At 37.8% G+C, this 13,442-nt stretch overlaps 1 protein-coding gene across 1 annotated transcript in view; it reads right to left on the reverse strand.

The window, feature by feature from the left end:
• LOC105521669 (chromosome unknown open reading frame, human C7orf60) overlaps nucleotides 1-11,462 on the reverse strand; it is a 124,615-nt gene extending 113,153 nt beyond the window's left edge. Inside the window, exon 1 of the mRNA XM_011955941.1 lies at nucleotides 11,150-11,462. Within this exon, the coding sequence (XP_011811331.1) occupies nucleotides 11,150-11,309 (160 nt within the window). The 5' untranslated portion in view covers nucleotides 11,310-11,462. The remainder of the gene's footprint in view (nucleotides 1-11,149) is intronic.
• Nucleotides 11,463-13,442: the final 1,980 nt, after the last annotated feature.

A 13,442-nucleotide genomic window follows, 5' to 3' on the forward strand; every position in this document is an offset into this window, starting at 1 on the left:
GCTACAGCACTTTTTTCCTTCAAAATGTAACTGAATTCATATTTTCTTCAAGAGGGTTTATCTGCCTCCCACTTTATCATCTTACACCTCCCCCACTTGCCATCCTTATCGTACTTTGTCACTCATTTATACATATTGTCTATTAAAACCAGGTGTGATTTTCCCAATAGAAAGTATAAATGGAAAAGCAAAGACTACTTTTGATTTATAATTTGTACAAATCAGAGAAGTTAATTAGGGTGCTCAGTCAATGAAGGACAAAATATTTAAATTTTCATCATGCTCAAAAAATAAATGCTGAAAGTATAAACAAATCAAATTAGTTTCTAAGATAAAATTCAAACTACAGTTGATGGCTGTCAGCAAGCAGCAGTGACTCAAAAGCACAATTTAAATTTTTCAAAATAGTTACTGTTTTCAAAGTAAGAGTTCCAAGGTCAGAAAAGCAATAAATTCAACGTCATTTTTCTAGAGACCATTGTTTTAAGTTTATAAAAAAAGGTTTTTCCATTTTGTGTTATTGTCAAAAGAAAAACCTGTAGCTGACAGTCCAGTCATATCCATTAAGTTCTTTAATAACAGTACACAGATCTTTTTGAAAAATTTATTAGCTCAAGGAGAAATGAACAGTAACACTACCAAATACATAATTACTTATATGTGAAAAAAATGAATAGGTGGTGCTAAGGTTCATGCATTTTTACATGCCAGAACCACTTGATTTTTATATACTTGATGTATATATTATTTTTTCTCAATAACTCTATCCTAATTCTCCTTTTTAAAACATACAAAGCACAGAAAATAAAAAAGTTAGCAAGTGTATATGTGATGCCATTTTAAGATAAGAATATATTTACAGACCATATACCTGATAAGGGGTTAATATCCAAAAGATAAAAAAAACTCATACAACTGAATAGCAAAAAAACAAATAATCTGACAAAAAAACGGGCAATGACCTGAATAGATATTTTTTGAAAGACAACACAAAAAACGGCCAATGGGTATATAAAAGGGTGCTCAACATAACTAATCATCAGGAAAATGCAAATTAAAACCAGAATGAGATACTACCTCCCAACTGTTAGGATGGCTATTGTCAAAAAGACCAGAGATAACAAGGGTTGGAGAGGATGTGAAGAAAAGTGAATCCTGTATACTTACGTTGGGTATGTAAATTAGTACAGCCAAAACAGTATAGAGGTTCCTAAAACTACTATATGATTCAGCAGTCCCACTTCTGGGTATTTATCCAAAGGAAATGAAATCAGTATGTCAAAGAGATATCTGCAATCCTATACTCATTGCAGCATTACTCACAATAGCTAAGAAATGAAAATAAACGGAGGTGAATCTATAGTGAAAAGACATGTGGGACTGAGAGTATAGAGAGAGACTGATTGCAAAGAAGTATGAGGAAATTTTGGCAGTGACGAAAATGTTTTATACCTTATTGTGGTAATGGTTTTACAGAGATGCATGCATTGTCAAAACTTATGGAATTATATACTTTAAATAGACATACTTTACTGTACATGAATCATACCTCAATAAAAATTTTTAAAATGATGTGCCACAAGCATGGTATATGTTACAAAATTAAAATTCTATTTCATTAAATTTGAGGGCCATCAAATTCTCTATAAGAGCAAAAAAAAAAAAAGAGTATCAAAAGTCTTAAACTTTTAGAAATTCAGAAGAATTTATTTGATTCTGACTTAGGCATATTGCCAAATACGGGACCTAAGATGCCTTATCTGTTTGACCAGACTACCAAATTCAAGTTCAAAGTACCTTTAACGGTCATTTTCTCTAACACAAGGTAAGCAAAGAAAATCATGACTAAGTGCAAACAAGTTCAGCTACCATTTCAAGGCATTAAAACAAAATGTTCAGAATTCAGATTGTCTCACATAGTTAAGCCATACACAGACCAGTCTTCTCAGCACTTGAGCACCTGATACAGTGACACGTCTAAAAGTGGGATAAAAAACATCCAAGGTGTTTGGTAATTAAGAACCAAAAAGTAACCAGAAAACACAAAGTTTGAAAACCTGAATCTTATAGCCAACATGTTATGAATAGTCATTTCTCTAATGAGGGAAGAAAATACCACCAATAATCTGATATGCTAAAAATGTGGGACTTTTCATATAAAAACTTAGAAACACAAACAGCAAAAGGGACAAAAAAAAAAAAAAAGAAAAAGAAAAAGACAGTCTTTTTAATACTGAGAAAACTACAGAACAGTCTAGGTAAAAATTACAGGAGTCATTCAATCTTTAATGTCATAGTCCTTAAATGCATTGAAGCAGTATAGCTACAGACAAAAGAGCTGTTATTTTTAAATTTCTGCATTTTACAAGCTTAGTGTGTTTCCTACGTGCCAAATGCTGTTTTAAGTGCTTTTCAAATATTAACTCATTTAATTATAATACCAATCCATTGAGACATATATTTTACTTTATAGATGAGGAAACTGAAGTACAGCAATTAAGTAACTTTTCCAAGGTTACACAACAAACCTGGTAGTCAAAAGCTAAAGTCATGCTCCTAACCACAAACTCTGCTTCTCTTCATAAGTTTTAATTCATGAACTTTTATGGATATGAGCAAAACTTTGCAATAGAGGAAAGTACACAGACTCTACTAACCACAAACAAATGGTCTTTTGTCAGTCAAATGCAGTTATTTAGTCTGTGCAACTGCATTATTTGTTAGATTTCTGGCAGTGGTTCTCAACTCTGGCTGCCAATTCTGGTTGCACATTGGAATCACCCAGAAGTTTCATTTAACTGGTCTGGAGTGGCAACTGGTCATTTATTTTAACATTCCCCAGATGAATCCAACGGGTAGCTATGGCTTAAAACCAATGGTATATAGCAAGGTTGTGAGTTTAAAAGCCTGGCAAAATAATATAGAGAGCAAGGGGGTTGGGACAACCTTAAGAGTCCAATTTAATTAAAAAAACAGAAACAAAACAATGTATGGATTAAACTTAATATCCACAAACACTGGCTCACGGTATATCTTCTGTTCTTGGAATAGCCTTTTACTATAAACATATCAATGATAAAAATACTCCAAAATGCAAGTCTCTGAACACATCCTATAAGGGAGATGGAAAGAAGTCAAGAAAAAACATAACCCATGTCACCAAAATGTTATTCCCTTGTGAAAGTGAACTTCACAGATGGGTCTATGACCACACAGAGCACTTGCTTAGTTCAACTTTCAAACAAAAGGATTTATGAACAGCCTTTTGGAACTTGATTTTCATATGTTCAATTAAAAAGTCTTATCCTAATTTCTATATAAATGGAAATAGATACTCACATGCTGCTCTAAATGTATGAAGATTAACCATCTATTCTAAAATAACCACAGCAATGGGTATTAGTGTATCTACACTTAAAGCACAATAAATCAGTATAGTTTAGTGGTTGTCAGATGTTAGATTTTACGATCAGTATAAATTTCACTTCAAATTTAAGAGACTGATATACTGGGGTTGCAAAATTTTTATCTGTAAATATAAATAAATACACAAAACTATTACTTTTTTTTTCTTTTTTCAGAATGGAGTCTCGTTCTGTCACCCCTGGAGTGCAGTGGTATGATCTCGGCTCACTGCATCCTCCGCCTTCCAGGTTCAGGAGATTCTCCTACCTCTGCCTCCCAAGTAGCTGGGACTACGGGCACGTGCCACCACACCTAGCTAATTTTTCGTATTTTTAGTTGAGACAGGGTTTCACCATGTTAGCCAGGATGGTCTCATTCTCTCTTGACCTCGTGATCTATCCACCTCAGTCTCCCAAAGTCTGGGATTACAGGCATGAGCCACCGTGCCCAGCTCACTATTCCCATTTTTATTACCAACATACAGAGAGACATACATTATACCCACTACAACATCCTTATGAGAACAAATAATGATACCATAATGACTGTAAGGATATATTTACCATTATATTTATAGAAAAATAGAATGCTTTTCAGAATAACTTGGACTATTTAAAAAAGGGTAAAATTAATCTAATATACTCAATTTAAGAAGACATGAGCATAAATTAGAAAAGATGGGTATCCACAAGTAAAATTTTTAAACTTATGAATATAAGAAGATAAAACTCAACTGTCTGGAAATATTTATATTAGCTTCTTTTGTGTGTGTGCCTTAAATCTACAAGGCCTGGTGCTGTGTACTACGGCTACAGAGATAAAAGGCAGAGTTTTACTCAAGGAACTAAGTTTAGCAGATAGACAAATGAATTGGTAAGTTATTAACACCATAAAGGTAGGCACAATCATGCTATGGAAGCACAAGGTAAGAGGGGTACTTATGTAGGGACCTTATGTAGGATTCTGTGCTAGGTGCTGCACACAACTGTGTTTGTGGGGATGGGGTTGTGATGATTAATAAAAACCCAGATCTTTGTTTCAAGAGTTTACACTATAATAAACAGGCCTAAAAGACCAACCACGAAGAGGTCATTTCAAAAGATGCCTGAAGATCTGACTCTAAGCCACAATCCTCTACATTTAAAGTTGAAAACATTATGCTGCTAAACTTCCAGTACATCATTACTTCTGATTTAAAGATGAACATTTGGGAAAATTTTACTTGAATTGGTGCAGAAGGAAGAGGGGCAGGGATAATGCCCAGGAGCCATCCAATCCTTAATGCTACCCTGAAGACATAAAGACAGAGTAGCTATAGTTAACGCCTCTACTATTATTTTCATTACTTGAAGAGGGTAGGGATCCTGCTGCTTTTGCTAATTAGCCAGGACTAGTAAAAACAGGAGCTCCAAAAGTACTGTATGATAAAACAAGAAAGTCTCAACTTAATTGTCAAATGTGGACAATGTATTAGATTGCTCTAGTAAATTTACAAGAATACTGCAAGAAGAGATGATTACAACAGGAAATACATGACAAATGTGCCTGACTTATTTAGACAGTATAGAAATGGCTACCGAAAGATGGAAAACTAATATAAAAATGTGTCAAAACTATCAATGCAGAAATTTAAAGATAACTTCTTGATGTGCGCCTTAAAAACAAGTAGCTCTTTACACAGAGGTGTAGCGAGATTATCCTCTTATTGAAAAATCATTAACTCATTCAGTTATCTCAACTGGTGTTTTACTCTGTATACCGTATTTTTATGACAGAAATAAGTATTTCATAAGCACACATGGGTAAGGAATGAATGTGAAAAACAATTTGAACTCCCAGGACAAGCACATCCTTTAGTAAAGTACCCTGCTTTTCTTTGCAACAGAAAAATCTTAGTTCAGTGTTTTCTCAGAAAGTGTTCTAACGATCACCTGAATTAGAATCACATGAGGGACATTAAATATGCAGATTCCTGGGCCCCAAATCTCAGATCCACCAAATTGCTTTCTGGGGACCTAAGAATCAGCATTTTTAAAAGTTCACTGGAAGATTCTGGAGTCCACTAACATTTTAAGAACCATTGCCTTAGATGCTCTAAAACTGCAAACATGATATATACTTATTAAAGACAACAAATGCACCAAAACCAACTGAAAATACTGATTTGATTCTGAAAGACTGGGACTCTTTGAAAATCAAAGCAAATCAATATTTTCTTAAGCAATATTATAGTAAACATTATTTTACCTTTTCTTGAGGACTTTAGGCTGTCACTATGATCACCTTCACTCTACTGTAAATGATGCATAAATGGCGGCAGATATAGTTCTACTACTGTGTTGGTACCCAGCACAGCAGACACCTGATCCCTGGAGTATTCCCTGTGTTCTGTGATGGTTCCACTTTCTTCTTCCAAACTCTTAACTACTGGTGTCTTCCAAGGATCTGTCCTCAGTTCTATATTATAACCCCACTGTGCAGTTTACTTGCCTCAAAGCTTCAACCTCCACAGAGGGCTTCCAAATCCTAAACTTCCAAAGGATACATTGCAAACTAGATCATTACCATTACCCCTATAACAAGCCAATCTGCCTGACTACCCTGTTCCTCTTGCCCCCAACCCCTACCATTTCCAAAGCGTATGCTAATAGCTATCTACATTTTACCAGGAAAGAAATATTGGCATCATCTTTGACCCTTCTTCATTTTCACTAAAACTGCCTATTCGGATCTTCAAAGTCTGTCTTCTTCTATTTTCATCATCACTACTGTTATTTAAGCTATTGTTAACTTTAGATCAGGTTAGTATAAAAGCCTCCTTTCTCCCAGATTCCTCCTACTACAATAGCTGTGTTTCTCAACCTCTTTGTCCACTGTGTACTCTGGGAGCTTTTAAATATACAGATGTCTGTGTTCCACAAAGTTCCAAAGATGACACTGATGTGGAACCAAGGCTAAGAACTGCTATGTTTGTGGGTTTATTTTCCATTAAACAAGGAATCTGCACCAATGCTTTTGATTTCTAGTGTATCTTTTCAACTGCAAAAAGCCCCTAAAACGATAACCTGTTACAAAGAACACTAATAATAACAAAATCAAACAGCTAAATACTAATGTACATTGTATACCTACATGTACTTCACTGAACTGACTATATAAATGGTCCCTTTATCTTTTAGTATTACTAATTACTGAACTCTTCATTATTTTTTCTTCTACTGGGAATGGCAGTTCAAACCCTCCTAGTGCAAACTTAACAGGACCTTCTGCGGACAATCTTCACCTTATTTATTTCACTGATCAGGCAAATATTCTATCACAAAAAGCTTTCTGATTCTGTATCAGAATAAGTATAAGAACAACATAAAAAGAAAACAGCAAAACCTCACTTGAGAAAAGAATCTGTTCAAAGTTTCTTAAGGTCTTGGAGTTGGTCAAAATGTTAAAGCAGCTATGTTTAAAGTCCACTGAGGAAAAAAAGAAATAAGAAAAGTTCAATTAAAAGGAGTCTCATTCTAATTTTTAAAACAAATTTAAAATTTTGTTTCTGGAAAAACACCAACATTACATTCATTCTCTTATTTTTAGACTTTTTGGTTTAAAATTATTCTAATACAAAGGTTTTTCCCCTTCCCCCACAATTCTCATTTTAAGTGTTTGCTGCAGAATAGTCAATCACAAATATATTTTTCAGCTTATCCTACACTGCTATTCTAATTCACCTGTTAAGATCACCCCCTAATTCCATGACCTTAAGAATACCTGTTTTAACCGTTTAGTACATACTTTTTTGTGTGTGTGATTTATAAGCTGCAGGTGTTTATGTGATAAACTGTTTTAAATCTGTTTGGTATGCAGAACAAGTAAATTAAGGAATTGAGTAATTTGATAAAATGTCCCAAAGATATTAATAAGATAGGTTAAAAAAATTAAAATGAAATGGAATTAAAAGTGTACTTTTACTCCTGACAACTGCAGACTTTTACATTTTCTTGGAAGTTTTACATGAATGCTTTAAGTTTAGAAAGAGAAATGCCAGGCATAAAAGCAATCATTATAGGAACGGGTTCATGTGAATATGATTATGGAAAAAAATCCTACAAAGACAACCAAAAACACACGTGGCTCTACTTCAGTTCTTGATTTGATACATATTTGTCAGGCTCATCTGATTAAATAATGAAGTCCCTGTTTGAAAAGCAAAACTAGTTTTTTATTAAAAGGCTGTCTATAACTCTTTTACATTTAAAATATTTTTGGTTTACATGGAGGTCAAATTTTAAAAATTATGTATGGCAAAGACAGAAAACACCTATATGTGCAAGCATATTTCCATTTATATAACCTCACTTTAAAAGACTGACTCTTAACTATCAATGGCAGACACCAGAAATACTCCTTCGCATCACCACTGCTAGGCATCTGCCTATCATTTCATTTTAGTAACTGCTTCAGATACGAGTGCTGCCTGGAATACACCTTTATCTCTAGTTCTCACTTTACCTTTAGACAAACTGGCACAGAGTCTCTTAAGTGGTGACACGGGCAGGCCGTAAAGTGGGGAGTGAAAGAGTGGTAAATGAAAAGAGTGCATTAAGCCTACCTGCTACTCTTTACAACCCTATCCATCCTTCCCCAACCCAAGCCTGTTCATCATCATCAACTAGCATCAGTTGGGCAAACGGATGGAGAACAGTGGAAAAAAATCTTTTCTTATCACAGCAAAAAAGAACAACAAAAGTTATTTTCATTCTTTTTCCTGTTTTATTTTCAATTCCACTAATAGCGATAAGGGAAAAGAAGGCTCTGTTCTCCAACCTCCCAGTCGTTATCTAGTTCTTGCTCCTGTCCTTAATATTCAATGACTGTTTTGCCTCCTTATTCCACTCCTAACTTACTTCCTTCCCTGCCATCTCTCCCCAGAAAACCCTCCTCTCATATAGCCAGCTCAGCTAATCATACCTAGCCTATGGATCATCCATTCCCATCAATTTATATCTTTTCCCCTAATGCAAATTCTAGGACCACTTCCTGCTTCCCATTTTCCCTCCTATTCTAACATTTGGAGTCACTAACACTAGGTTTGGAGTTGGGGGTGGGAAACTTATATTATTCCCAGAAAATATTTATAGTATTAGCAATGAACTACCAAAGCATCAAGAAAGTTATTTTAATCTTTTTAGGACTCAGCTCACTTATCTGTAAAATGAAGAAACTATTAGATCACCACTCTAAAATCTGGCTGGCAATTTCTAGTTCCTAATAATAGAGATCTTAAACTATAGATCTGAGGTAGAATACAGGAATTTTTTAAGAGGCACCCAGTTGAATCTGCTGATCTGCCATGTTTGGGAATCATTGCTAAATGCTAAGAGGTTCCTTCTAGTCTAAAACTCCAAGATCCTAAGCTGGAATTTTCACTGCATTTGCTGGTAGAGAAATTGTGATAAAAGGAGTACAGTTTCCATAGTTATTGGTGCTATAGTTCAGGTATGTTACTGATTCAATAGGCCTCTGCAGACTGATCTAGCACTTAAGCACGCTTCACATTATGATAACCGCTGACTTGCAAATGAACTTGTAAAATATGTTTACAGATTGGGGACCATTAGCACAATACTAAGTCCTCAAAGTAAAACAGTAAAAATTATTTCCTTAGTATTATTATGTGCGCAGTGTTTTTCACAGATGGCTTTTTTACCACTAATATTTAGCCTGTATGTCAGAAATAAAGGCAGAAGGAACATGCTCATTAGGATCACTTATTCTGCTAATTCACTGATGGGGCTTTGTATATCATTCACGCAAAGCCTAGAGAAGTCTAGATCACTAGTGAAATTCAGGGTATTAAAACGCCTAAAGAATAGTCTCATTCAAATGTTTAAACTGCCAGGACTTTAACTCCCCAGAAGCATACTAGATCATTCACTTACGAGCTCCATGTATCTATTCTAGATCTGGTAACTTCCAATTCTCATTATAAACAAGGGTTCCTGTGGTTAATATTCAGGCTTAAAACATGTTTAAACATGTGGGAACTAAGCACATATAAACAGTACTTGAAGAGATGACACATTAGTGTGTTAATTTGAGTGGAACTTATTCATTTATGAATAAATGAATAATGAAATTATTAAAAGGTAAAAATAGAAATGGAATTCTATGCTAGTCATTTCTCTCTTTAAAAAGATGCACTTAAATTTGTACAAAATAGCAGGACAAATTGCAGGAAAGTGTGTCCATTTATTTCCTAATTTCTCCAAATAACATAAAATCTACAGTGAATGCCATTATGTAAGAGCATTCTTTGAATATCAAGAATGATGCAGTTGTTGCTATGGTAACTACTCATTTTATTGACTAAATTGTGGGTTTGGGTAGCATTCTTTCAAAAAACATATTTCAACCTCTTAAGTAGGTCTGATAAGACTCTTTCTATTGCTATCTGTTAAACAATAACTACAAGCCGCATTTGGGGATGATTATTTAAGCAGCCTCTATTAAAAGCTAAGCTTGATTTGCTAAGAAAAGAAACCTTTAAAGTTTGAAAAACGAAACATACCAACTACATTCAAAAGAACAAAGGATACTTAGTTTTAACTTTCTAGAGTAGCTGAAACGTGTGTAAAAATCAACAGTAACATGATCTCACTCGTCTGTGTTCCTTCACTGCCGTAATTTTCCTTCTAATCCTAAATTATTAACTAAGTATAAGACTAACACCAGAAGACTGCTGACTTTTCAGTTTGCAATTAAGCTAAAATGAGAACCAGTGGAAAGCTTTCTTCATTTCGGTACTTAGGAGAAGTCTCTGTCCTGAGCCTATGAAAACACAGAATTTTCACTGTCAAAATCTTATAAAATAGCTGTGTACAAAAGCCTATATTTAAAGATATCAAGGATAACTGTAGACTCCAACTATAAACACTCTTCAGGTACAGGCAAAAGCCACTAAAGCTTCTTCCTCTACGAGCTTCCATAGAGGAGGTTCTCATCAGAACCCCATCCACGGAAGCCGAAGGTGGGCTTCATCGGCACGTGTCTTCAGGGGGCTTCCAATCTAAACGGTATTTTCAGAACCTGTCCAGATCTCTTCCTCACCCGTCTAAATAAACGGTAAGACCAAGTATTTAAGAAACGGGAGGGGGGGCCACGGGTGTAGCCCGTCCCCCTTTTAACAATGTTAAGTTCAGTCAGCTCAAAGGCCTGCTGACTTCGCAGCCCTGGAAACCAACGCGAGGAAGGCTCTGCATGGTTGTAGGAATGAAGTACTAGGAAGGGGGTCTGATGAGGAAGCAAATGGACAGCTGGCAGGTCAAGCGTAAAAGAGGGACAACTCAGGTTTCTTTCCATCTTTTACAAAGGGATTTTACCTGTCTTGTTTTACCTCGGCGTCTCTTGGAAAAAGCGACCCCCACGTCCTCCGTGAGCGTGTATGTGTTTGTGTGTATCGTGACAACAACCTCAGCACCCCGGCTGGGGACAGGGGCTTGGAGGGGGTAGGGACTCAATTCCTTTACAGGCCTAGAACTCTCCCGAAGGGCCCTCGAAGAAAAGGGGGCGGGGAGGAGCGCGTCTGATGCGGACTAGGGGGCTCAGACCAGGCCCGGGAGAGCAGCAGCGGCTTGGGGGACGTGCAGATCCCTTAGGTTTTAATGGTGGCCTCTTTGGAAGAGGGAAGAGGTGACAAGCGGTTGGGATTGATGAGGCCTCCCCTTTCCCCTTCGCTCAGCGCGCTGTTTACCTTCTCGGTACTTCTTGCGGAGCCGCCGGTGGACGCTTTTCACCACACCGGAGAGCTTCTCCTGTTCCAGTTTCCGCTCCTGCTCCCGGGGCGGCGGAGTGTTCGGGGGCCCGGCCCTCTGCCCACGAGCAGTACTTCGGCCTCCGGCCCCTAGCTCCATATCGCAGCCGCCGCCGCCGCCCCTCAAGCCCCCGCAGACGCTCCCCTGATAGAGGAGGTGGGGTAGGAGGAGGGAGCAGCGGAGGCAGCAGCCGGAGGAGGCAGAGGCGCCGGAGCGACAGCTTTGGAGGTGGAACCTCACCCAAAAGTGCAAGCTGATTGGTGGATTTTGAGGGCTGGGCGGAAACGGAAAAGGTTAAGGGCCAATGGGCAGAAAGCGCCGGCGGCGAACCCGGTTGTTTGGGAAGGCGAGCAGCTGGAGGAGGCGGAGCTTGCGGGGGTAGGGAGGCTGAGGGAGTGAGAGCGCTAGGCCTGGTTGCTCATCTCTCCCCCGACCCTCACCGGATTCTGTGCGCAGGCGCTGTGGCCCGGCCTCGGGAGACGAGCTGTGAGCAACGCGCGTGCGCGTCTCAGTTTGCTTAGTGGCTTTTTTACCACCCGGCTTTCTGATGTCTTCCATTATTTCCACCCCCTACGCTTTCTAATCAGTTGCGATGCGGCCAGGGTACTGTGCTTGAACCTCCGCTGCACCTTGTCACATGTAGGTTCCCTTTAGTTACGTGCGCTGTGAGATGACGTTACACTTAAGGGAACTCAAGCACATAAGCTTTCTAAGGCTTAAGGAGAGAGGTCTGGCTACCAAATGCTAATTTAATTCTCAGGTCGACAATGGTTAATGCCTGCAGTACTGCTGCTGGGCAAAGGACATAGAAAATGCGAAACGGAGAGGGCCAAGAAAAGCAACAGGAGATGCAGGAGGGCAACAAGTAACGATGGAAAACTCACAGCAGATGCCCTCAAGAACTTTTGTAGTGACCACGGTGTTAAGAAGCAGCCTGCCCTGACCTTATTCTCCTCAGCACTCTGAGCTTTTATGGTCGGCTCAGGTGACCTCCTGCCCTTTAATTTGGAGAATTAGCCTATGCGGAGTGTATCTAAGTGGGTTTGGCAACCTGTTCACCCTCCGCCACTTCTTTTCCTCCTCTTGGGGAACGTGATTGTTGACTTCTGTCCCATTAAGGTGGAATACTGCTCTCCGGAGAGAGGTAGACTGCATTGGCTTCTGAAGTGGTACCGAGACTGCTGGAGTGTCAAAGATTCAATAGACTTGAGAGCTCCTAATGAATTGTGTTGGATTGTGGACCACTTCCCCATTGCAGGTGTTGGTTACGTGACAGTCTACGGAAATGATTGCAATGGGAACATTTTGATGATTTTTTAACGAATAAAGCTTGCATTATGTAACTTTTATATGCTGTCTTCTTTATATTGAATACGATGAAGAGCAAAGAATTATATACACTATCTAGGACGCAGGAGAAGCGCGAGGTGAAGGGAGATTGATGGAATTTAAAGGCGGAAGATGTGCCCCTTCAGCACAGTGAAGAGACAGGTCAAACACAGAGACAGGGACATATAAACTTCGAAAGAACTCATTATTATGAAGAGAAGTTACACGGAAGTGCCTAATAAATTGGGAATGTGGTGGTCTTATTTGGGGGAATTTCATTTGGGAAGAAAGGGGAGCTTGAATGACATATTTCTTTTGGCTCTTTCCATATTTTAATTTATATGGAAGGCAAATAATGGTGCAAATATTCGAAAGATACAATGATAGTAAAAAGAGCATTAAATTTCACTTGTGCAGAACTAGTTTTTTTTTTTTTCTTAAAAATAAACTTTTCAGCATACTACTAGCAAATGAACTTTTAAGTCCTCTTAAATGGAGATGTTCACTGAAGGAAATTTGGAAAATACAGAAAAGAGTAAAGAAAATAAGTCATCTGGACTGAGTGATAGCAACTGTTAACATTTTTTCTTTGTATATACTAATTTCAAACGGGATATTTCTTGATGCCTATGTGACAATCTATTGTATGAACAGCCTACTATTTCATTAACCAATTCCCAGTTATTGTATATTTATGTTTTCTCCAGCTTTTCTGTATTACAAATAATGTCATGACAAACACATTTGCACACAAGTGTTTGTCCATTTCTTTAATTATACATTCCATCAGTCTAAACTCCTAAAAGTTCATTTTCTAAAGCAAAGGGTCAAACATGTTAGGGTTTTGATGTATATTGTGAAATTGCCTTTTCTGAAAGATAGTAGCAGTCTATGCCATGTCCA

The sequence above is a fragment of the Colobus angolensis genome, unplaced genomic scaffold, assembly GCF_000951035.1.
Source record: "Colobus angolensis palliatus isolate OR3802 unplaced genomic scaffold, Cang.pa_1.0 Scaffold403, whole genome shotgun sequence".
NCBI lineage: Eukaryota > Metazoa > Chordata > Mammalia > Primates > Cercopithecidae > Colobus > Colobus angolensis.